The 26,407-nt window shown below is 44.5% G+C and overlaps 1 protein-coding gene across 1 annotated transcript in view; it reads left to right on the forward strand.

Annotated features, from left to right (window-relative positions):
* C9H11orf49 (chromosome 9 C11orf49 homolog) overlaps window positions 1–26,407 on the forward strand; it is a 191,603-nt gene that overhangs the window by 144,318 nt on the left and 20,878 nt on the right. Inside the window, 1 exon segment of the mRNA XM_032360166.1 lies at window positions 20,291–20,375. Within this exon segment, the coding sequence (XP_032216057.1) occupies window positions 20,291–20,375 (85 nt within the window).

Below are 26,407 nucleotides of genomic sequence, written 5' to 3' on the forward strand. Positions count from 1 at the left end.
TGCTCTCTCTCTGTCAAATAAATAAATAAAATCTTTAAAACTAACAAACAAACAAAAAACCCTCCTTCAAATCTGTTTAGGTCTTACCTTCTCCATGAAACCTACTGAGATTACTCTCTGTAAAATAGAAGGGACGCCTGGCTGGCTCAGTCAATAGAGCATGTGACTCTTGATCTTGAAGTTGTGAGTTCAAGCCCTACGTTGGACATAGAGATTATTTTAAAAAACAAGCTTGGATAAAATTGTACCACCACTGCCACCTCACATCCTTATTTGATCTGCTCTACTCTACTTTTTTCCATTATAGGTATCACTAACTTAATATAGAGTATATTTGTTTGTGTTTATCATTTATTATCTGTCTTCTCCAATATGAGGTAGGCTTCATGAGGGCAAGGAGCTTGTCTCTTTGTTCCCTATGTATCCTAAGCACCTAAAAAATAATCTCTGGGACGTAGTTGATGCTCCATAATTCCTGGAGAATGAATGAACTTTATTCCTTCAAAAACCCTGTGAGGTAGGTGTTTATGTTACCCCCATTTTATTTTTTTTATTTTGATGTCCAGTTAGCCAGCCTATAATACATCGTTAGTTTTTGATGTAGTGTTCAATGATGCATTAGTTGCGTATAACAGCGGATGCTGATCACACATGCCCTCCTTAATACCCATCACCAGGGGTAGGGTACCCCCTACCCTCTGTAGCCCTCGGTTTGTTTCCTGGAATCCAGAGTCTCTCATGGTTTGTCTCCCTCTCTGATTTCTTCCCTTCAGTTTTCCCTCCCTTCCCCTGTGGTCCTCCGTGCTATTCCTTATATTCCACATATGAGTGAAACCACATGATAATTGTCTATGTTAGCCCCATTTTAAAGATGATGGAATTGAAGCTCGAAGAATTGAAATAACTAACTTGCCCCAGATCATTCAGCTAAGAAGTAGTGGAGTTGGGATTGACTAACTCCAAAGAATGTATTTTCAACCACTAGGTCAATGGTTCTCAAACTTGAAGAGTCACCCGAGCTGTTTGTTTAAAGGTAGGTTCACATAGCCTGATCCTGAGGATTCTGATTCTGATTCTGTAGACCTGGGATACAGATGATCCACGGCTCATACTTGGAGAAACACTGGGATATACTACATTGTCTTTAAGGTTTGGAATCTACATAGGAAGACCTACAGATAGAATCCATTGGACATTTTTGGAGTGCCACTATGTGGCAGTCTCTCTCTTTCTATTTGCATAGAAAAGCAAATAAAATCAAGTCATTACTCGCTCTCTCCCACCCCTTTTTTTAAGATTTCATTTATCCATTTGACAGAGAGAGAAGTCAAATGCAGGGGGAACGACAGTCAGAGGGAGAGGGAGAAGCAGACTTCCCACTGAGCAGGGAGCCCGATGTTGGGCTCAGTCCTAGGACTCTGGGACCATGACCTGAGCTGAAGACTGACACTTAACCGACTGAGCCAACCAGACGTCCTAAGTCCTTACCCTCAAGACTCGGTGTGCTGGTGGCAATGGGACAAGCAGACACATAAATCATAATCAGACCATTGATAAATTGTGAGATGCTTAACATCACATGCTTTGGTTTCAGTCATACCCGTGGTTCAAAGCCTGAACATGCTCCCACTAGTTATGTAATTGGGAAAGTGACTTAATCTCCCTGTGGTCTGCAAGTAAAAAGAAAACAACAATATTTATCCAATAGGACTGTAATGAGGACTTAGATGAGATGAAGAGTATACAGCACTCAGGAAGGTAGCTTAAAGACACATAACCAACACCCGGAGGCAGGGCACAGTGTACAAGAAATGATAAATAAATGGCTTAGAGACAGTAAGTATAAAAAATCTTAGAAGAGTTTTACAGTTTTACAACCTACCGTTTCATAATTAAAGTTTGGGTACCAACTTTTTGTTTTGAGTAAAAATTACAATGAAATCTTTTCAAAATATATTTAAATATGCATATAACACCCTTCCCTGCATTCTTAAATGTAATTTATCTTGGCATCTAAGTATCATCCTAACAAACATAAAGTAATGTATTGTGCTGGGAAACACCATTGCCTTTCCGGTTTGCTGAAGTGTATTCTAAATGTATCCACATTGCTTTTAAAATATTTTTTTTTCCTACTTCTGTGTTCCGATCATGCTGTTGACCCCTGCTTACTCACTGCGGTCCTGGCACCTGCCTATTATATGTAGTTCCTTTTCTTCCCTCAGTTGACTGTGTCTGGTCCGTGTTGAGCTTAGAAAATAGATGGCTGGGCACCTGGGTGGCTCAGTTGGTTGAAGAACTGCCTTCAGCTCAGGTCATGACCCTGGAGTCCTGGGATCGAGTCCAATCTTGGGCTCCCTGCTCAGCAGGGGGTCTGCTTCTCCCTCTGACCTTCCCTCTCTCAGGCTTGTTCTCTCCCATTATCTCTCTCTCTCTCTCTAAAGTAAATAAATAAATAAAATCTTTTAGAAAGAAAACAAAAGAAAATAAATGGCCAAGTGTATTAAAACTCTGAGTCTAATCAGAGCTTACCTTGGAAGCCAGTAGGTTAACCGCATGAGCTCTATGTGTGTGAACTTTGTGACATCTGTTTTTGCATACTTAGAGACTTACTGGCATTTAGATATTTGAGATCTCCTATTAAGTTTTAGATACATTAGATATTATTCTGCAGGCTACAGACACCTGGAGAAACCGTCTTTGTTTTTCTTAGCACTGGAAGTTTGTCCTTTCTGTGGCTCCACAACTTAAAAGAGCCTTGGGAAAAGCACAGGAGCCTACCTCTAGCCTTTTTGCTCTCAAGTAGATGATTGATGGTTATCTCCATTCTACAGATGAAGAAACTAAGGCCTAAAGAGTAGGTAGTTTTCTCCTATGAGGCAGTCCGGCAGAGTCAGCACAGTGTTCCAAGTCTCCCGAGCCTTCCCTTCTGCTTGGCCACACTGTTCCCAGAAAGAAACAGAATCGTCTTGGGCTATGGAAAGAAAGGAAAAACATCGACCAAGATCACTAGAAATTAGAAAAATAAGATGTCATTAGTATTGTAACTGATCAGTTTTAGCCTTGACTTTGATAAGTGCTTTTCTTTTCCTCTCTCCCCTTTTCTCATTTGAAGGAACGTATAACTGTACTGTGCCCCAGTGAGCCTGAACCGTGAGCATATATAAGGAAGGACCAAGGGCAGTATAATAAGATCCAGAAGCATATAAAGGGTTATAAAATGTGATGATCAGCTTTGTACCCTCCTTTCCATTGCAGACAAAACAAGGTGATTTAGAGGGGGGAACACAGAACCACTGAGAATGGGAACATGGAAATCAATTTCTGAAGGAAGGTGCCAATTTCTCTAGGAGACTCCTTTCCTTCCTCTCTTCTACGCACGCTCCTTCCTTCCTTCCTTCCTTCCGCCACCTTATTGAGATACAGTTTTCATACCCTAAATCTGGGGGACTATTTGTTTAGTCTTTCAATTGTAAGAAAACACAAAGCACCCGTAATCCCCAAGTACAGGGTCGACCACCATTATTAATACTTTGGTATATTCCATTCTTTTTCCTATGCAAATTTATTTCCTTTTGTTTTCTTTTAAAGCAAAAATGTGATCAGACTGTATGCAACAATTTTTATTTCACTCTTTCCCCTTAATGTTATGAGGTCATCTAAGTTTATGTATTTTCATTTTATTTATTTATTTTTTTTAACAAACTTTTTTTTTTTTAAGATTTTATTTATTTATTTGTCAGAGAGAGAGCGAGCGAGAGCGAGCACAGGCAGACAGAGTGGAAAGAAGAGTCAGAGGGAGAAGCAGGCTCCCTGCGGAACAAGGAGCCCGATGTGGGACTCGATCCCAGGACGCTGGGATCATGACCTGAGCCGAAGGCAGCTGCTTAACCAACTGAGCCACCCAGGCGTCCCTGTATTTTCATTTTAAACTCATTTAGTCACACGAGTTAAATCTTTATTGTAAATGCTTCTCCGGAGAAATTCTACATCTGGGATTGAAAAGTCAGGTGCGGGCAATAACCAGACAGGTATCGGAAGAAGCAGTGCAGGGCATCCGTGGCAGGCTTACAAGGACAGCTAGCCTCTGCCTCAGCCCTAGCCCTTTGTGGCCTTGCAGGAATGCTGGTCTGCTATTGCAGGTCCTCTGATATTTTAGAAAAGAGAGGTCTGGAATCTAGATTGTATTGTAGGAAATGTCTTGAATTTTCTAATGTTTTAGCTCCAAATTAAAAAAAAATAGAGCGGAGGGGTGCCTGGATGGCTCAGGTCACGCCTGGATTTCAGCTCAGGTCATGATCTCAGGGTCATGGGTTCCAGCCCCAGGTCGGGCTACATGCTCAGCGCAGAGTCTGCTTGTCCCTCTCCCTCCTTTCCTTCTGTTCCTCCTCTCCCACCCCCACCACTCTCTCTGTGTCTCTAAAATAAACAAATAAATAAATAAATAAACCAAAAACAAAACAACAACAAAAAAAAATACAGTTCAAGCCAAACAAAACTCTGCCAGCCGATTTCTGTCTCAGCCAGTGAGTGTGAAGAACTTCCTAAGCAGTAATTTCCTTAATTATCAGAGCAGTCTTGCTCCTCCAACAGTTATATATTGAGAACCAACAGCGAATAAAGGAGGCAAATTCTTTTCCCACTGGCAGCTTGCATTCTAGCAGGGAGACAGGTAATCTCGTTTAAAAACGTTCAGTAGCTCGTCTAGCAGTAAGTACTAGGGAGAAAAGTCCAGCAGGAAAATGAGGCAGGGAATAGGGGCAGCGCTGCTGTTTTAAATGCTGTGGCCAGAGGTGGCCTTGCTGTGTAATGGCATTGGAGCAGAGACCTGAAGGAGGGGAGAGCCATGCAGGGATTTGCAGCAGAAGGGAGAGCAGATACCAAAACCTAAGTCAAGGGCATGCTTGACATATTCAAAGAATATGAAGCCAGTGTGACTGGAACGGCCTGAGCAACAAATGAGTCGAAGGAGATGCAGTTAGGGCAATAGCAGGGGTCCCCGTTGTATAGAGCCTGAGAAACAAGAAGCGTTATCCAATTTTATAGATGAGAACACTGGAGCTCAGAGAATTTTCCCCATGCCACACAGCTAGGAAGTAAATAACAGAGGTGTTTTGAACCAGGTCTGTCTTAACTCCCAATCTCACGTTCTTAGCTACCATGCGTGCTACACCAGAATGCAATAACACGGATTCGTAGCATTCGCACTCTTCTAGCAAATTCCATGCTACCTGTAATCACATCATTCCCTACCTGTTCTTTGTGCTCCTGCCTCAACCACAGAGAATTACAGTGAAAGAATCCTAGAATCTTGGATTCAAATAGAGACAAAAAGGATTATTGAGGATTATTATTGAGACAAAAAGCTTGAGGATTATTGAGATAAAAAGTTTGTACTTTTTAAAAAATAATTCTGAATGGTTATGCTTTTTTTTTTTTTTAAGACACTTTGATGTCATCCTAGTGTTGATACTTTTGTTCTCTTCATTTTTCAAGTGGGTTATACATGAAGGTGACAAAATTCAAAGATTTATTTATTTTTACGATTTTATTTATTCATTTGAGTTAGAGCATTGGGGGGATTACAGGGAGGGGGAGAGGCAGAAGGAGAGAGAAAAGACACCCTGCTGAGTTAGAAGCCTCATGTGGGGCCTGATCCTAGGACCTGGCGATCATAACCTGAGCTGAAGGTAGACTCTTAACTATCAGAGCCACCCAGGCTCCCCTATTTATTTATTTATTTAAGAGAAAGAGAGAGAGAGAGATAGTGTGTGTGTGTGTGTGTGTGCACACACATGCGTGAGCCAAGTAGGGAGAGAGGGAGAGAGAGAGAGAATCCACAAGCGGGCTCCCTGGCTAACCACAGAGCCCAACAAGGGGCTCCATCCCAGGACCTGGAGATTATGACCTGAGCCAAAATCAAGAGCCAGCCACTTAACAACTGAGCCACCCAGAGGCCGTGAAGGTGACAAAATTTAAAAGGTCAAAAGGACATATAACCTTAAATACTTTAAGGTCTATTTAACTTAGTCCAATCGACCCTGATCATTTACATGTGAGGCAGAAGAAGGAACTGAGACTTAAGGAGCTGGTGGCCAGTTAGAGGCTACCCATCCATGAGGAAACCAGGCACCTTGTCCAGACCCCAGTGCGTAAGACCAGACTTTGTCTTTTAGAATACTCGTGCATGAAAGAAATTGGGTGGGTCCATCCTTTGATGCCACCGGAATATTTTTGAACTTTTTCCTTTCTTTTTGTATGCCTGCCAGTCCCACTGCAAGATAAGGATCAGGGTTCAGAAAGCCTAACCATTGTGTCCTTTCCCAGGATGCAGAGCCGCTATCATCTGGTTCACATTTTTATTAAAATAAGATGAGTGATTCACTCACATTACAGGCAAAGAATCTTTTACCAGGAAAGCCATACTTTGAAAAACAAACCCATGGCTTTAAGGCACAGTAACTGCTAACGTCAATTTCCTTTCCCATCCCGGTGCCATTTCCAGTCCCAAAAAAAGTCGGGCCTCTTCTGTCTCTAGCTGCCTCTTTCGCTTAGCCACACATATACATATAATTATAGATAGGGTACATTATATGTGCCCACAAAAGACAGAAAACAGCAGGAAAGACAAAGGTGGATTCATCTGAAGAGATGTATGTGTTTATCTATATCCAACCCTCTTTCTGGCTCCTTCTGTTTTTGTTTCTTAAGTCTATTTTTTTAGTTGATGGGTAGCCATAAATCCGTCATCATTGGTGGAAGTTAGTGGATTCTGACGAGAGAACAGGCTGTGGTCTTTATAAATACGCCTACATGCTGGCAACAGTCTTCCTCTACTCACACAATCATCGAGAACCAGGGACTTAGATTTTTTTTTTTTATTTTTAGTGTGTCTTGGTTCAACTCTCTCTTACTGAATAACTGTTAGCCACTGCTTCTTTTCATATTTATTTAGAAGAGAAGGAAAATGCGTTTTAAGCAAATCAAATGCATAATCTCTTCCACTTCCTATTTATTCTATGGCTACTTTGGACAGTGGAAAGCCCAGAGAAGTACTTTTGTTGCTGTTTTGTTTTCTGTGGCTTGCTTTCTCAGACAAGTCATCAGTTTTGCTGATAGCTTTTTATTTTTTTTTTTTAAGATTTTATTTGTTTATTTGACAGACAGAGATCACAAGTAGACAGAGAGGCAGGCAGAGAGAGAAAGAAGCAGGCTCCCTGCTGAGCAGAGAGCCCGATGCGGGACTTGATCCCAGGACCCTGAGATCATGACCTGAGCTGAAGGCAGCGGCTTAACCCACTGAGCCACCCAGGCGCCCACTGATAGCTTTTTAAAATTCCATCCCAGGGGCACCTGGCTGGCTCAGCCATTAGAGCGTGTGACTCCTGATCTCAGGGTCATGAGTTCAGGATCCACCTTGGGCATAGAGATTATCTAAAAAAAAAAAAAAATGTTAATTAATAGTAATAAAATTCCATGCAAACTGTCGGCCTGATTTTTTAAAAGATATTATTTATTTATTTATTCATTCATCCATTTATTTATTTATAGGAGAGAGAGAGGGAGAGATCATGAGCTGGGGGGGAGGGGCAAGAGGGAGAGGGAGAAGCAGACTCCCCGCCAAGCAAGGAGTCAGACATCAAGACCCGAGCCGAAAGCAGATCGTAACCAACTGAGCCACCCAAGCATCCCATCAGCCTGATTTTAAATTGGAAAGTAGAAAGGTAGTTGGAAGCATTTTCGTGTGTACATGAAGTATGCTTTTCTCTTGCTCATCTGTGTTCAGTCCTGTTAAAGTTGCAGACACAGGCCTATAATGGCTTCAAATGTGTATTAATTTTGTTGTTCCCCTTTCTACTTTCTTATAGAGATTAGCAGCAAGTCACCTAAATTAGAAAGGGTCTGTCCTTTTGTTTGGGGGGCAGCAAGGAAGCTGGGAGCCGGGGAGACCACATCTGACCCTAGGAGCCAGCGCAGGAGAAGGATGAGAGAAAGAGATGAACTAGCTGGGAGCAGATTTAAATATCGACGGTAACACTAACAGTAACAGCAGTAGCAGCTACCATTCACTGCATTCTCGTTATGGAGTTCACTCTGCCGGCTGTTTTCACCCATAGAAGACGTAAAAGCAGGCTGAGGTCCATATAGCAAGAAGGAAAGGGTATCATAGGGAACCAGCCCAGGTAGTGGAAAGAGGCCTTGACCCAGAAAGAGAAGCCTTGCTTAGGTCCTGGCTCTGCCAGTTACTTGGTGATTTTGTCCCTTACTGAGGCTCATTTCCCTTGTTTATAAAAATGGGAACAATACTATTTCCCTCCCCCGCCTCTCAAGGTTCGTAGGGGGATCAAAAGTGATAATGTGTATGAAAATGGTTTTCATGATTATCCAGTCTCTCTATAAATGTGACTCATCAGTACTTTTCAATCTGAGATGATAGAGGGTTGGCAGTGCATCGACTCTCCAGGAAAGTGGTGTGCACCTGCCTTCAGGCAGGAAGTCTGTTATTCTCTCATCAGTAAGAACAAAGGCAAGATAAAATAAACATGAGATAAGGAATAAGATTGTTTTAGCCACCCACTGGCTGGAGCTGGAGGACTTGGATGAATTGTGCCTTTTGTGACGCAGGTGCCATCCCACCTGTGTGCAGAAGCAGGAGAGTGATAATAGGAGCAGGCACTGTTTATTGAATACTTACCCTGGGCCATCTACTAGCGCTTTAAATGTACTATCTCTCTTTTTAATTTTTTTTATTTGCATGTAGTTGACACATAATGTGACATTGGTTGCAGGTGTACAATGTAGTGATTTGACATTTCTGTATATTATGTTATGCTTACCACCAGCATAGCTGCCAGGCTCTTTCTCTCCCTCTCTTATTTTTTTTTTTTAAGAGCAAGGAGCCTCATGTGGGACTCAATCTCAGGACTGTGAGATCATGACCTGAGCCAAAGGCAGCCGCTTAACGGACTGAGCCACGCAGGCATCCCCGGGCTCGCGCTCTCTCTCTCTCTCTCTCTTTTTTTTTTTTTTTAAGATTTTATTTATTTATTTGACACAGAGAAAGAGATCACAAGTAGGCAGAGAGGCCAGCAGAGAGAGAAAGGGGGAAGCAGGCTCCCTGCTGAGCAGAGAGCCCGATGCGGGGCTCGATCCCAGGACCCTGAGACCATGACCTGAGCCGAAGGCAGAGGCTTAACCCACTGAGCCATCCAGGCACCCCTCTCTCTCTCTCTCTCTCTTTTTAAGATTTTATTTATTTATTTGCCGGAGACAGAGCGAGCACAAGCAGGAAGAGTGACAGGCAGAGGGAGAAGCAGGCTCCTCTCTGAGCAGAGAGCCCGATGCAGGACTCGATCCCAGGACCCCGGATCATGACCTGAGCCAAAGGCAGCCACTTAACGGACTGAGCCACCCAGGGGCCCCAGGGTCTCTTTTTTTAAATCATCTATTTTAATCTTCTCAAAAACTCCTTACGATTCGTGTCAGTATTGTGCAGACTGTTATCACTGGTGTTAGTATTAACATTCACTCCTATTTCTAAGTGGCTTGCTCAGTGTCACGTGGCTGGTTAGCCAGAGAGCCAGGATTTGGATCCCGGCTGGCGCAGGCACTTAGCGGTCAGTGGTAAGTCCCACTTAAGAGTCAGAGTCACAGCTTTTTTAACCGTCCTCCACACAGCCCTGGATTTTTAAAGCAGTGTCCCAGGCCTTCTCTCCCAGCCACTTTATCCCTTGCACCTCTAGGCTAGGTGAGGCGAGGGTTGGGTGAGAAAGGCTTTGTTTGGGGCGCCTGGGCGATTTAGTGGGTTAAGCGTCTGCCTTCGGCTCAGGTCATGATCCCGGGGTTGTGGGATTGAGCCCCAAACTGGGCTTCCCACTCAGTGGGAAGTCTGTTTCTCCCTCTGCCTCCCACCCCACCCTGCTCATGTTCTCTCTCTCTCAAATACATAAAATCCTTTTTTTAATAAAGGTTTTGTTTCTACCTGCATTATACATTGAGTTTTATGACAAGATTTCCATTGGGAAAACGTTGATCTGTTTTAAAAAAATTTTTTTCAACCCTCACATAGCATATCTTTCTTATTTAAAAGTGAGAAAACAGAGGCCCAGAAGAGTTGTACCCAGAATAATGTGGTTAGTTCTTTGCAGAGCTCAGGCTGAGTTCTTCTATGTCATAGCATGTGTCTGTGGGAGAACAGACCTTTCCCCCCTTCAAAACAACATGAAAACCCTCATTCTGGTCATAAAAACTCATGTAGGGAAATTTAGAATACTGCCTCTTTCTGAGAGGTTGAGTGAGGTTTTCCAGACACACCACCATTGAGAGGGCAGGACGTTTCCTCTCACCCCCAGTTACCAGGAGGAGGACTGAAGTTCCGTCTCCGCCCCACCTCTTGTGTCTCTTGGACCATTTCTGTTCGGTTCAGAACAGGTTTGGGTCACAGGACTTCGAGACAGTGCTCGCTTCTCCCCAGATAAGAATTCAACTTTCGTTCTGAAGTCTCTATGGCATGGGGCACTTCCTGTCTTCCTATTTCCAACAAAAATGTCAAGTAGCAACACCTGGCAGAGCTGGGCTTGCTGGTCTCTAACCAAGATGTGAATGGGTGCAGATACGAGGCTTGAGCTGCTGGGCCCTCCGACAGCTTACGGTGCCAAGATCCGGCTGTGCATTTTGGTGTCCAAAGCTGCCTCCCATTTCCTCAATAAATTGTCAGGAGACTGTGCTCGTGCCAGAGTGGCCAGCCCTGTTGCTACTGGAGAGGCACTTTCATTTCTCCTGGCACTGATGCCTCCTTCCACAATGCCATATGGCTGCCCACCCCGGTCATGCGTGGTCTGCTGTGGTTCATGTCACCAAAGCTGCCCAAGACGGCATCTTCCCCAGAGCCAAGCCTTGCCTTGGTTCTCAAACTCCCAACAGCTCCACCATGATGAGCAGAAGAGAGGGTCTAACGTGGTATGGGGGATCCTTATCAGATCAGATCAGACCTGTGGTTCAGTTCCACAGTGGGAGCTAAGGACGGCCCTTGTTTAGCCTCACAACCAGAGCAGATGGCCAGGCTGTGCCATACACAGTCCCCGTGGAAGAATTTTCAGACCCTGACTAGAAATGCTCACATTTCTTTAAATCTTTGATAATATAAACAATTCCTGGGGAGTCTGTTTTGTTTTTCTAAAAATTACCATGTAATTGTTACTATGTTTGATTTAATACTTTGCCTAGAATGCACATACTGGTCAAACAGAAAGAGTCCCTTGATGTTGGGCTTAGTCATAATAAAGAAAGAAGGAATCTGGCTCTCTGCCCCTGATTAAATGCATTAAACATGCTCTGGAGAGTAATGGGTTGGCAAAGGATAGTGTTCAGAATGGCCCAACTCCTCTACTCCACAGGTGTCGATGGAAGCCAGGGCTTCTCATTCCTTTCATAAAATCGTTTCCCTTCCATGAACTAATGATCCCTGCCCTCCATTTATAATATAAAACAACAATGCTGTCAAAAGAGACAAAATGTAAGAGCACAGCCTGCTCTTCTTCTGGGGCTTTGCTTGACAGGAACATGGCTCTAGGCTGTGAGCAATTTTCCTTTGACTGGTGGGGCCACACGCTACATGGAGAGTGAAGCTGTCAGACAGTCTTGCCTCCTTCCTCTCCTCTCCTTCCCACTCTCCCTCACTCCCTTCCCCCGCCTGGCCGAGGAACACTGAGAAGTATTTACTCAGCTGCGAACTGGTACCAAAGCCTCAGGGCCCTGGGGGTAGGAAGGGGCGGTGTGGTCATGCCCCTAACTACCCATGTCCTTCCGAGCATCTCTTGGCAGAGCAGACTGGCCGAGGGTGAGTGCCATTTAGAATGAGCATAAGCCCGGCAGAAAAGAACATAAAAACAATTGCAACTGAAAATTGGAGAGTCCGCTCTGGGCTGTGGTGTTCTCTGGCCTCTGTGGCCTCCCACCGAGATTATCCAGCCAACCAACTAGGGGTTGTTCAGTCCGCTGGGATTCCCCACGGCTTGGTAGCATTTCATTATCTCAAGCTCTTGTCCCGGCCCAAGCTCACCACCGTCAACATGTAGGCACCCACACATATCAATTCAGACCAAAGCCCACTCCATCCCCCATCCCTTGGACCCCACTTGATTCAGCTTTGGGAAAAGGATTTCTCTGAGTAAGGGACAAAGATATGGCCCTAGTTCCTTCTGGCGGGCACTCCTCCACTGGTCTCCTTTAATGACACCACTCTGACCCTGGAAAAGGCACCATTTCCCAGGAAGGGCAGAGGCGTCTGAGTCTCTGACCGCAGTTCTTCTGAGCAAATGTGTGGGCACACATGGTGGTCTTCCAGGAGGATGTAGGGATGACTAAGCTGCCCCCACAGAGCTTCAGAGACAGGAATTTCCACAGCAAGAAGGCAGACCAGATGTAGAAAAGACAAGAGAAGATCTTCATTCTTCTTTTCCAAGAAAGGAAGAGGTACGAACAAGTTAGCCCTGTTTCTTGGGCACCAGTTCATTTCTTTTTTTTTTTTTTTATTTTTTTAAGATTTTATTTATTTATCAGAGAGAGAGAGGGGGAGAGAGCGAGCACAGGCAGACAGAATGGCAGGCAGAGGCAGAGGGAGAAGCAGGCTCCCTGCTGAGCAAGGAGCCTGATGTGGGACATCCCAGGACACTGGGATCATGACCTGAGCCGAAGGCAGCTGCTCAACCAACTGAGCCACCCAGGCGTCCCAGCGAGTTCATTTCTGATTAGACTCCTTTTCTTTGCCAAAACAACCTCACCTACCACCCTCTATGATTACAGTGGAGGTAACCAACAAAAGAATATTCTGCGTCACGCCTGGTTATCCTGAAAAACTACAGGATTTGTGCTAGAGTTGTAACAGTGGTAAAGTGAATTAATGGGAAGTAAACTCTAGGCTTCCTCTGATTTTCATGATACAGTTGGTGATATATTCCTATGAAATCAAATATGGAGGCTGACTGGATGGAGCACTTGGTAAGAAGGTATTTGGGGTCAGCAAGCACATGGAATGTCATCCGCCTGCCAGGATGTGGTGGGTTCACCGAGAGCTGTGGTATCTACCCAACAAGACATTCCCCACTTTCAGCACTTAGAGCTCCTAGCATCTCCTCATGTCCCCCTAAATTTGTAGACGTGTTTCCTGTGCGTGGAGAGTCCCCAACTCTGTGTTCACATGGTAACCAGAAATTGGTCCCTCTGAATTTCCCTCTGGGTCACTATATCATGCCTGTTTTTACTCATTCGTTCCTCCAACGAATATTTACTACTATGTGCCAGGCCTTGTGCTAAGGGCTTTAAGTCTAAAGATTCCTTAAATTCAGGACTCCACGTTTTCATCAGTTAATAATTATAAAATAATCCTACCATTTATTGAGCACTTCAGTAATTTTTTCAGAAAGGCACTTTATATTTAAATTGCCTCAGGGCACCCGGCTGGCTCAGCCGGAAGCACATGTGACTCTTGAATTTGGGATTGTGCATTTAAGCCTCACATTGGGGGTAAAGGTTACTTTAAAAAAATGTTTAAAAATAATAAATTGTAAATTTTTTACAACAATCGCATTAGGTAGGTACTGTGCTTATTCACATTTCGAACAAGAGGAAACCAAAGTTCAAGAAGTTGTGTAACTTGTCCAAATCACACTGGCGGCTAAGTAGTGAAGTCGGGCTTTGAAGCCAGGTAGTCTGATTACAAAGTCCGGGCGCTGTACTAATACAGTTGCCCTGTGCAATTATATGTGGCCCGACAGGAGGGTATCTGTATATTTAACTTCCACAGGAAGTCTGTCAGTCACCTGGCATGAACAGTCCTACCATCAGAAGTCGAGTTCTCCGCAAACCAGCTGGCTCCCACCTGCAGGAGTAGAGCTATTAGGACCTTTGGAGCTACACAAGCTTTGGTCTGAATCACCATTCAGCCTCCTCCGACTCTCTCTGTTTACTTGAGAGGCAATTAACCTTAGTTAAAGAAACCCTAGTTTCTTTATTTCTAAAATAATATTAGCAAATACTCGCAGCACTTTTGATGGACCAGACAGTGTTCTAAGTACTTTAAATTAACTCACAACAAGTGTATAATGGGGACGCCTGGGTGGATCTGTTGATAAGCATCTGCCTTTGGCCTAGGTCAGGATCCCAGGGTCCTGGGATGGAGCCTTGCATCAGGCTTCTTGCTTAGCGGAGAGTCTTCTTGTCCCTCTGCCTGCTGCTCCCCCTGCTTGTGCCCTCGCGCGCTCTCTCTGAAAAATAAAACCTTTATTTAAAAAAAAACCAAAAACCTGTATGATGGTCGTGCATCATTATCCTCATTTGATAGGTGGGGAAACTGAGGCACAGAGAGCTTACAGGTCAAGTAATTTGAAGTTAGTGGCAAAGGTGGGATTTGGACCCACGGGATAAATCTGAAGTCCATGCTACGAGCCACAGTGCAACACCATACTGTCTCTGGAAAGGACAGGATCAAGGACATAGAAACCTCTGGTCCAGAGCCAGTCATTGGGACTATTACAAGATGGAGAATAAGAATGTTTAACAGCTCTGACCACCCACAGAAAGAAACGCACGAGTTTGTGGAGAGTGTTCTAATTTTTATCTTATACCAAAGCCTTCTTATGCCTTTGCCTTTGAGCTTTCAGGACCTGCTGGTTGAAGCTTTCCAGGTTGGGGATGTAGGGTTCCTTTGGAGAAGGCATCTGTCCGTACATACCGCTTGGTACAAACCGCTTAGCTTTCCTGCACCTGCCAGGAGGAGGAGCGGCTGGCAGGTGGGCGGGGCTGGGAAATGGCGGGCGTGGCCCGGAGCGCAGGTGTAATCATCCCCAACCCTCCCGTGGCCTCTGGCCCAGCACTGGCTCTGCTGCTGGGGCTACAGTCTTTCCTGTTGACAGTAATTAGAACCTTTCAGACTAAACTTCTTACATGAAAAAAAATCCCAATTCTCTTGAATTGTCTCCTTGATCCAGTTCACCTGGAGCTATTTAGTTCCTGCTGTTTGTTTGGAGGGAAAAACAAGCTCTTAAGCCTTCCCACATTAAGGTTGATAAGATCAAGGTGCTGAAAATGTTGGTTGGGTAAACGCTGGAGCCCAATTCCCCGAGTTTGAATTCCACTTCTGCCTCGTAAGCATCCATGACCTGAGGTTTTTGTGTCCGTGAAATGGGGATAACCATAGTGAAGATTAAATGAGACGACACGGGAAAACCCTTGCAAGAACAGTGTCTGCCCATGGTAAGTGCTCAGAAAATGCTGGCCGTCGGTATTAAGGCCCCCCAGCCCTCACACCCCCATCTTTCCCTCCCAGCCTAGGATTTCACTCTGAGAAGCCATGTTCCCTTCCTGTCCCCCAGGCTCTGGACCCTTCTTTTCTCACTCACCAGATAGAAGACAACTGACCCTTGAACAACACGAATTTGAACTGCACAGGTCCCTTTGTACGTGGATTTTTTTTTTTAGTACAGTACTGAAAATGTGTTTTCCCCTTGTGATTTTCTTTTTTATATATAATTTTTTAAAAAAATTTTAATAAATATCTAATGTATTATTAGCCCCAGGGATACAGGTCTGTGAATCGCCAGGTTTACACTCACCATAGCACATTTCCTCCCCAATGTCCATAACCCCACCACCCTCTCCCTACTCCCCTTCCCCCTGCAACCCTCCCCTTATGATTTTCTAAATATTTTCTTTTCTCCAGCTCACTTTATTGTAAGAATACAGTATAGGAAAATACACATACAAAGTATAAGTTAATTGACTATGTTATCAGTAAGGCTTCTCATCAACAGCAGGCTATGAGTAGTTAAGTTTTGGGGGGAGTCAAAGGTTATACAGGGATTTTTGACTGCACAGGGGTTTGGTGCCCCTAACTCATTGTTAGGGGCAGTGCTCATTGTTCATTGGCCCATTGTTGAAGGGCCACTGCAATTTCATAGCTCTAAGCCTCCATGTCCTTATCTGTGAAGTGGGACTGGGAATAATGGAGTCTCCTTCCTAAGGTTGTTGTGAAGGTTAAGTGAGCTAATTCAGTGACTATTCAGTCTCATTACCGTTTCTCCTGAGGCACAAAGCCTTGCCTGAAAAGGGCTTTGAGATCTTGAAGAGCTCTTAGAGGGCCCAAAGTGAGCATTTAGGGTTAACTAGGGTCTGAGTGGAAGCTCAGGAGGTGGGGAGACTGCTGGCTTGTTCATTGCTATGACACAGAGGCTGGAGCGCAGGAGGCCCATGGTGATAGGAAAACAAATGACTACTGCAAAAGAGTATTTAAAAACAGATTTGGTTCAGGGGCACCTTGGTGGCTCATTCTGTTGGGCATCTGCCTTTGGCTTGGGTCATGGTCCTTGGATCCTGGGACGGAGCCCTGCACCGGGCTCCCTGCTCGGTGGGGAGTCTGCCCTCTCCCTCTGACCCTTCCCCTCTGGGGCATACGCTCTCTCTCTCAAATGAATAAGTTAAAAAATCTTTAAAAAAAAAATAGATAAAAACAGATTTGGCTCAAGCAACCTAACAGAATTCTCAAGGCAAACCACTCCTGGGTGTTTAAGCATTTAAACTCAGAAAGGAGCACCTTCCTCTTCTTTTCTCCTATCTTTGCCCCCGGGATTTAAAAACAAAACTAAAATATCCCCCATTGTTTCATGCTACTATGTTCTAAACAATCTGCTGACTACTTTATAGACATCATCTCTTTTAATCTTGATTTCAAACCTGAAAGGTAAGCATCATCATTCCCATTTTACAGATGAGAAACTGAGATTTAGAGAGATTGAGCAATTTGCCCAAGGTTGCATAACCAGTAAATTGCAGAGCTGAGATTTGAACCCTAGCCTGCAGGACAAGATGGGGACAACTTCTATTTGCTCATCAATGTTCTGATTTTAGAACAAGACTTACCACTCACCATGCCCCCCATTACCCACTACACAACTGAGGAGTGTCTCCAAGTAGCAGATGTCTCTCCCTCAAAATCACGTGGCCTTGATATTATCCAGCCATTACATTAATAGAAGTAGAACTGCTGTCTTTGGGACACCTGGGTGGTTCAGTCAGTTAAGTGTCTGCCTTTGGCTCAGGTCATGATCTCAGGGTCCTGGGATCGAGCCCCATGTTGGGCTCTCTGCGCAGCAGGGAGCCTGCTTCCTCCTGTCTCTCTGCCTACTTGTGATCTCTGTCTGTCAAATGAATAAATAAAATCTTAAAAAAAAAAACAATAACTGTTTTTCACAATCAAGGTGACAGAAGTTCTCCACTTGCCTGGACTTTCATTCATCTCTTTATCTGACTATCTTCTTCATTTTACATTTAGGAAAGTCAAGTTCTAGAAGTGGTGAACATGGTGTGTTCTGTTATTCTGATGTATTTAGTATTTCTAAGATGTGTTGTTGCCTTAGAGAAATACAGAATGATTTTTATGTTTTTCTTCTGTCCTTGAAAGCAAGCATTTGAACTACATGAGTTATATCATCAAGATCCTTGGGGTGCCTTGGTGGCTCAGTGGGTTAAAGCCTCTGCCTTCAACTCAGGTCATGATCCCAGGATGCTGGGATCGAGCCCTGCATGGGGCTCTCTGCTCGGTGGGGAGCCTGCTTCCTCCTCTCTCTGCCTGCCTCTCTGCCTGCTTGTGATGTCTGTCAAATAAATTAAAAAACTTAAAAAAAAAAATCCTAAAGAAAGCTGAGGGTCTGGAAACCAGGAGGCTGAAACTGTGAAACTGATGACCAGCCTTGTCTTTTCTTGATGAATATGAGAGTTCCACAGTTCTCTGGACTTCTCATTTTCCTTTACCTGGTATATCTTCCCAAGGATATCTTGTAGGTAATTTGGGGGGGACAAATGTGGATTTCTGTGAAACACTTGGACCCCCAAAAATGATATTAGATACGTCCACCAAAGCTTAGCCTAGGAAAGCAATGATGATTCAAAGATAGAACCTTCCTTTGCAGGCAGCTTTGTGCTTTGCCGACATTGCATTTTTTACACATTGAAGGTTGATGGCAACCCTGCATTGAGCAAGTTGATCAGCGCCATTTTTCCAACAACATTTGCTCACTTCGCGTCTCTGGGCCATGTTTTGGTAATTTTTCAAATTATTTTTGGTAATTTTTCAAAATATTTCAAACCTTTTCATTAACGTTATGCTGATCTGTGATCAGTGATTACAACTTGCTGAAAGCTCAGATGATGATTAGCATTTTTTTAAAGATTGTATTTATTTATTTGACAGAGAGAGAGAGAGATCACAAGTAAGCAGAGAGGCAGGCAGAGAGAGAGGGGGAAGCAGGCGCCCAGCTGAGCAAAGAGCCCGCGATGTGGGGCTCGATCTCAGGATCCTGGGATCGTGACCTGAGCTGAAGGCAGAGGCTTTAACCCACTGAGCCACCCAGGCGCCCCGATGATTAGCATTTTTTAGCAATAAAATATTTCTAAGTTAAGGTATGTACTATTTTTATACATAATGCTATTGCACACTCAATAGATTACAGTTTAGTGTAACCGTAACTTTTACATGCACTGGAAAACTAAAAATTCATTTGATTCGCTTTATTGAGATATTTGCTTTATTGAGGGGATCTGAACCAAACCCACAGTGTCTCCAAGGTATTCCTGGATTTACTTCCTGCCAGAAATCCCTCCTCTTTATACAGGGAGTTCTGGAGTGAGAATAATGTGGGAACCCATTAGACTCAATAGCTTTTCTCCCCTGCCTTCACCTTTCCTGCCCCTTACCTCAAATCTCTGAGACCACGAGGGGCTCTTCCTCCATCCCTTGGAAAACAAAACCTCCAACCAGGCTGTGCCCGAGGTCAGACAAGTTAGGAGAGGAAAGTGCACACCCCATTGTGGCCAAGACGAAGGCCACAAAAGCCATCTTGATCCTTTGACCTACATTGACGCTGAGTCTGTTGCTTTGGTGTCCCTGACTCTGGTGGTGTGGTTAGTCTAACTCTCTGCCCCCACCTTGAATTGAGCTTTGATGAAAAAGTAGTAGGAGCCCAGGCCTCTCCCTGGAGACTTGGGGTTTTTATCTTGGAAAAGCATCAACCAAACTAGCAGGGCAGGAGATCTGGATTCCTGTGGCTTGGGCTAACTTAGGTCCAAAGAAACCAAGTGCCTATGATCATCATCTTCATTCCCTAAATGTGGCCATGGCCTCTGGATTCCCTTTTCTCGCTCATTCTCCCAGTTAGGATGCCTTCCAGGTTGCTTGCTCCTGCTTTACCATTAGCTTGTCCTCCTGTATGTGAAATGCTTTGGTGTACAGAGTACTTGTGGATTGCCGCCACCTGACTGATCTAAAATCTTTGGCTTTGATCCATGCAGTAGCAAAACAATCTTTACACATCGGTGTATGTCCTCTCTCTTGGGATCCCGAGATTTACCTCTCTGGGTTTTCTGATGGGCTAACAGAGCCTCATCCTGGCTCATCTCCCCCAGAGCACTGCTTCTGTATATCAGGAACTGTTTGGTTGCCTTGATCGTGTATCTTGAGCATTTGTCTTGGCTTCTTATAACAGGATGACCAGATTGTGTGCAATCCTGGATGACAGAGTAATAAGGCCTGTGGGTTGCTATGATGTATTCTTCTCCATATATTCCAAGACTGAGTTTGCCTTACTAGTGCTTCCAGATATTCTGTGGATGGTCTTTGGGCATGTTGTGGTGAACGTTACCATGCCAGATTCTTTCAGCAGATTTAGCCAGCTTTGAAACGGCTCATTCTTGTGGGTTTTCATACACAAGGAAAACCAAACTAAGAAGGCTGATCAAGGGCGCCTGGGTGGCTCAGTGGGTTAAGCCGCTGCCTTCGGCTCAGGTCATGATCTCAGGGTCCTGGGATCGAGTCCCGCATCGGGCTCTCTGCTCGGCAGGGAGCCTGCTTCCCTCTATCTCTCTCTCTCTCTGCCTGCCTCTTCGTCTACCTGTGATCTCTCTCTGTCAAATAAATAAATAAAATCTTTAAAAAAAAAAAAAAAAAAGAAGGCTGATCAAGGTACTCCTCTTGTTCCCTTCTCGCCCAACCATTTTTCAAACCAGTGAAGCTCCTCTAGCCAAAGTGTTGTAGCTGGGTACTTTCCACCCAGGAAGACCTTCGTAGAAACAGTGAACTTAAAAATCTCACTGCTGGAGGTTGGTGGCTAGTGCACCCCTAACATTGACCCACCTTTGTAAGAGGAGCTCTACCGCAACGAGGTCTGAAACCAGGAATGGGCCAGGGACCAATGCCTTCCCACACAGACACCTAACGTGTTCCTCTCCATTTCAACTTCAGATTTGCTGACCATGAGAGAGTATCACTGCTTGCTGCAACTGCTGTGCCCGGATTTCCCACTGGAGCTCACTCAGAAAGCGGCCAGGTACGTCCCTGGGCTCTAGAAGCCAGCTCAGCCCTCTGTGCGCCAGGGCTTCGTAGAGAAACCTGAAATGTATACAAACAAACAAACCATTAGGTAGACTAAAAAACCATTAGGGAGAAACTGGCATTTGTCGGGGGTCTATTTGGGATTTGCCCCAAAATGTAATACTCCCTTTCTGCCGTTGCCAAAGGGAAACCAAATGATCCTTTGTGGTTTCTGTGGGGAGACTTCGGGTCTGCAGATAGAGTTGAGGGGTGGCGAGATGAAGAGGCAAACACAGACACACACACACACACACACACACACACACACACAGATTGAGAGAGAGAGAGAGAGAGAATGAGAAACCTCTAGAGGATATTCTGAGAAGAGAAGGGGCAAGAGTTGGCAGCGACCAGTGGAGAGGATTAAGGTTGGAGACTGGAAAGGCACAAAGGTGGTAAAGCCCATGTGAGGGAAAGGTGAATTGTATTATTTCTGCTAAAAGATTTTTAAGATTTGTCCAGAACCAAGAAGACTTGGCAGAAATAGTTTAGAACCCCTAATTTCTGCATTTGGCTTCACAGTCACTCATTTTTTTAACCAAGTGAAGTCTTTGGACTATGCCGTCGTTAACTTTTCCTTAACACGGAATTTGAGCTAAGGTGACAAATGGAAGGATTTCAAAAATTGTGTTGTCGAAAATTGCTGGAAAAGAGGACGTTTAGGAAAACACTCGATATTGTACTAGATGTGATGGATACCCGCCCTTATTATGCGTTTGTCCAAAGCTATAGAACATACAACAGCAGGAGCGAAGGTAACGTAAAGTACAGACTTCAGGTGATAACGTGTCTGTGTAGCCTCATCAGTTGTGGAACGTCGCACTTGTGCACAGTGCGGGATGTTGAGCGGAGGAGGCTGTGCGTGGTGGGAGTGGGGAGCCTACGGGAAATCTCTGCACCTTCCCCTCCACGTTGCCATGAACCGAAAACTGCTCTAAAAAAGTAAAGCCTTAATAATAGTTTTTGAAATGCCCATCTTACCTAAATCATAACATATGCATTTACCTTCATTGTCTCATTTAAATTCATTTATTTTAGTTATCTCACTCGATCCTTACAAGAACTGTTACCTTCCTTTTATACTGAAGAGGAAACTGATGTAACTCAATTAAAAAAAAAAAAATAGGAAGCAGAGGCTTAAAGAGGTGGCCTGAATTTACTGAAAGCTTGGAAGTAGCGAGGCATCACTTGAACCCAAGGCTGCCTGCTTCCAGAGACTTTGCTCTTAACCTCCTCATGCTCTTACCTGCTCATATGCTGAAATCATTTCTGTGTGGTGGTTCAACCCAGCGAAACCACAACTGCATTGGCTGCACTACCCCAAGAACCCTCCTAGTCCTTCTAAAATGAGCCAACCAGCTACTCCACCAGCTAGTCCTCTGCCACCAGCATCGGGCCCCAGCCTCACACTGGGACAGTCTGTTCTGCAGTTCACGGCTCATGGGCTGATTTTGCTGGTCATGTGCAAAACGTGTTTTGTGATCCTGCGCCCCCAAATCTTCTTCTCATTGTTCCGTGGATACTTATTCTTCCGGGGCCAGTCGGCCACTGGCCAAATCTGCAGTTCAGCTTTTATCATTTTAACTTGCCTGCCAGCCAAAGGAGATTTAGATTAGTTGAAAATAAAATGTGGGAGATTATCTTTTGCAATTTAAAGGCAGCCAGGTCATGATCCCAGGGTCCTGGGATGGAGTCCCACATCAGGCTCCTTGTTCAGCGGGGGGTCTGCTTCTCCCCGTCCCTGCTCCTCCCCCCGGCTTATGTGCTTGTGATCTCTCTCTCTCTCTGTCAAATAAATAAATAAAGTATTTTAAAAATAAATAAGTAAGTAAAAACAGCCAAGTAGAGTTACCTTCAGATTTCCAATGATAGCTCCCCTTGGGGGTCAGATCATTTTAAGGAAGATTCAGCCCTAAAATTTTGGGGGGGGAAACTCAGTACTCTTAAAGATTGTACTATGATTTCCATCCACATCACTGAATGATAAAAATCAACCATGATCTCTAACTAAAAAATTCCTAGAGAAAAGGAGAAAAGAAAGAGTACATTTGTGTGCACTCCATGGGGCGGGGTCTCTGCCAGTCTTGGCTGCTGCGGGACCCCTGTTGCTCAGCAGAGCACCTAGTACCCAGATACACGCTACACATTCCATACGTGTCTCCCGACTGAATGCACATAGGAGCGATCTCCCTTATCAGGAATTTACATGGTTCTAATAGTCCATAGTTCTAAGTAACTCTAAGAACAAAAGTCAGCAACTGTATCCTATATTCATTTGTCCATTCATTTATATAGTCATTCCAATTTTTTTTAAAGATTGTATTTATTTATTTGACAGATAGAGATCACAAGTAGGCAGAGAGACAGGCAGAGAGAGAGGAGGAAGCAGGCTCCCCGCTGAGCAGAGAGCCCGATGCGGGGCTCGATCCCAGGACCTGAGATCATGACCTGAGCTGAAGGCAGAGCCTTAACCCACTGAGCCATCCAGGCGCCCAATTCATCACAACTTTTTCACAGTTTCTGGGGATACAATTCACATACCATGTCATTCACCCAGAGTACAAAATTCGATGGCTCTTAGTATGTTCACAGAGGATATTTGGATTCATCACCACAGTCAATTTTAGAACATTTTAATCATCCCCAGAAGAGATCCTGCACCCCTTAGCCATCACTCCTCAGTCCCTCCCTCGTCCCTAGCCCTGGGCAACCACTAATCTGCTTCCTGTCTCTATAAATGTGCCTGTTCTAGATCTTTAAAATAAATTCATCCAATATGCGGTCCTTTGCAACTAGTTTCTTTCAGTTGGCATCATGTTTTCGGGGTTCGTCCCTGTTGTAGCAGGGGCCAGTAGTTCATTTCATCCAATGTTTCTTTTTTTTTTTTTCCCCAGATTTCCTTAGTTTTTTTTATAAACATATAATATATTTTTATCCCCAGGGGTACAGGTCTGTGAATCGCCAGGTTTACACACTTCACAGCACTCACCATAGCACATACCCTCCCCAATGTCCACAACCCAACCCCCTTCTCCCAACCCCGCTCCCCCCAGCAACCCTCAGTTTGTTTTGTGAGATTAAGAGTCACTTTTGGTTTGTCTCCCTCCCAATCCCATCTTGTTTCATTTATTCTTCTCCTACCCCCTTATCCCCCCATGTTGCATCTCCACTTCCTTATATCAGGGAGATCATATGATAGTTGTCTTTCTCTGACTGACTTATTTCGCTAAGCATGATACCCTCTAGTTCCATCCACGTCATTACAAATGGCAAGATTTCATTTCTTTTGATGGCTGCATAGTATTCCATTGTGTATATATACCACATCTTCTTTATCCATTCATCTGTTGATGGACATCTAGGTTCTTTCCATGGTTTGGCTATTGTAGACATTGCTGCTATAAACATTCGGGTGCACGTGCCCCTTCGGATCATTACGTTTGTATCTTTAGGGTAAATACTCAGTAGTGCAATTGCTGGGTCATAGGGTAGTTCTATTTTCAACATTTTGAGGAACCTCCATGTTGTTTTCCAGAGTGGTTGCACCAGCTTGCATTCCCATCAACAGTGTAGGAGGGTTCCCCTTTCTCCGCATCCTCGCCAGCATCTGTCATTTCCTGACTTGTTAATTTTAGCCATTCTGACCGGTGTGAGGTGGTATCTCATTGTAGTTTTGAACGTCCAATGTATCTTAAGGGCCGATTTCATGCTAGGAACTCTCACGCACACTGGGGGTACAGCAGATACAGTTCCTGCTCCTCAAGGAGCTTAGCATTAGGCTTAGAAGAAGACCACTTGGGCTCCATCACTGCCTGCCACAACTCTGTGACATCTCCCCTTGGCTTCTGTCTTCCTTTTCTGAAAGGTGGGTGGCAAGTTAATGAGGGTGACCTTCCGAACAATTTTCATCCCCCAGTGGCCATAGCATTGCACTTGCCCTGCCCACTCCCATTCCCTTCCCAACAATTTGATTCGTGTAAGCCCTCGAGTTTACAGTAGAAGTGACACAGCCATCTCCAATTCACAGATTCTTACAATTACTCATACTAACCGGCCTCTGGAGTAGTGTTGCCCTGGCTGTGGCCAGAAGTAAAGCTCATCCCCTCCTCACCAAGACACCTGATGTGAGATAGGAAATTCAGACTTTCCATCTGAGGAGGAAGCACTATAGCCAGTCCTCGTCAGTAGCAGTGTGAGGGGATTCTGGGGATGCAAAGTTAAACAACAGAAGGGCCTAGGACCATCCTCAGGATCCTGGCTATGAAATTAGAGGTGAATTCAGACCTGGGCGAAGTTTGTTGGCTCCCTGTGTCTCAGACTTCTTTGTCAACCCCGTCTCCCCAATGCCATTTTTTACCCACTCCACTCCAGCTGGTGTGTGTATAGAAAAAGTTGTATGTATCCCAGAAAGTGTTCTCTAATTGTTTAAGCTATTCTTATTTTGTCCTGAAGGTCACGATCCCAACTTCCTCACACACAAGGCCAGGATTCTGATCAAAATCACAGTGGGGGGTGGTTGGGCCTCCAAGGCAATTCCTATTGCTAGAAGAGGCCTTGCACTCTCCCATCTCATGGTTGGGCTCCCTTAATTTGGAGCCCTGAGGTCTGGGGACAGGCCACAGAAGGAGGTTCCAGTCTGTGATGATGCATGCGGAGGAGAATGTCATCCACAACAGCTGGGCACCAGAGCCTGTTTGGGGGCACGGTGTCTCCACATGTGCCTGACTTATAGGCCACAAGCACTGGGGCCGGGTGGAGGGGGCAGCAGGTGCGAGCAGGAAGCACAGGAAAGGAAAGACAGCAAATGGGATGCAGGATGGGCCTAGCCACAGATGCCCTCTGCCTCATGCATTCCTGCAGCGGCGGCGGCATTAACCTCTGTCTCCATCTTCCATGCGCTGGGAGGCTTTCCCCAAGGCAAGGAGCATGCAGTTGGAGCCAGACTTCTTGAGTTCAAATCCTGGTTTCACAGTTTACCAGCTTGTGCCCTTGGGAAAGTTATTTAATTTTTTTGAGCCTCTGTCTCCTCATTTGTCAAATGGAAATAATAATAGTTGTAATTATTGAAGAAGTATGTCATGTGCTTAAAGGAATGCCTGGCACAGAGTAAACTTTCAGTGTTGGACGTAGTAGTACTAACCCTGACCTGTAAGAGCACAGGCATCATGGCCTTGGAAAGACCTGGGGGGTCCATGCCACTGGAGCACTTTTAACTGGATGAGCTTGAGGATTTCTCTTAACTTCTCTAAGCCTTGTTTCCGTATCTGTAAAATGGGGAATAAGAGTAACTAACTCATAGGGTGGTGTAAGTTTTAACAACAACAAAATTGTATGTATGTGTTTATATTATATATGGTTATATAAGATTATATATATATGTAAATTATATATATACACATATATAGAATTTTGTTTCATATATATATATATATATATATATTGGGGCGCCTGGGTGGCTCAGTGGGTTAAGCCGCTGCCTTCGGCTCAGGTCATGATCCCAGGGTCCTGGGATCTAGCCCCGCATTGGGCTCTCTGCTCAGCTGGGAGCCTGCTTCCTTCTCTCTCTCTCTGCCTGCTTCTCTGCCTACTTGTGATCTCTCTCTGTCAAATAAATAAATTAAATCTTTAAAAAAAAAATTTAAAAAAAATATATATATATTGCTTAGCACATTATAGACACTCAATATATAATAGTTTCTTGCTGTTAAAATAATGTTGGCATTATTATTACCGGATTTTTATAAAATAAACAAGAATTTCCTCAGCTCCCTAAGGCAATTTTTCTGGCCTTTTTTCATTTCAGAACAGTCAGAAAATAATATGCATATGACAGAAAGTCTGTAAAGAGAGAACTGCCGGTGATTAGTGTGCAGACTCTAGCCTCCTCCCTCCTGTGCCAAGGGGACCATCACCCCTGGAACCCATTCAAGGTGCAAGTGACACGGGGTCCCCTGCAGGGCTTATGAAACCCCAGATGGCGCACTCCAT

Source organism: Mustela erminea, chromosome 9 (assembly GCF_009829155.1).
Source record: "Mustela erminea isolate mMusErm1 chromosome 9, mMusErm1.Pri, whole genome shotgun sequence".
NCBI classification, from domain to species: domain Eukaryota; kingdom Metazoa; phylum Chordata; class Mammalia; order Carnivora; family Mustelidae; genus Mustela; species Mustela erminea.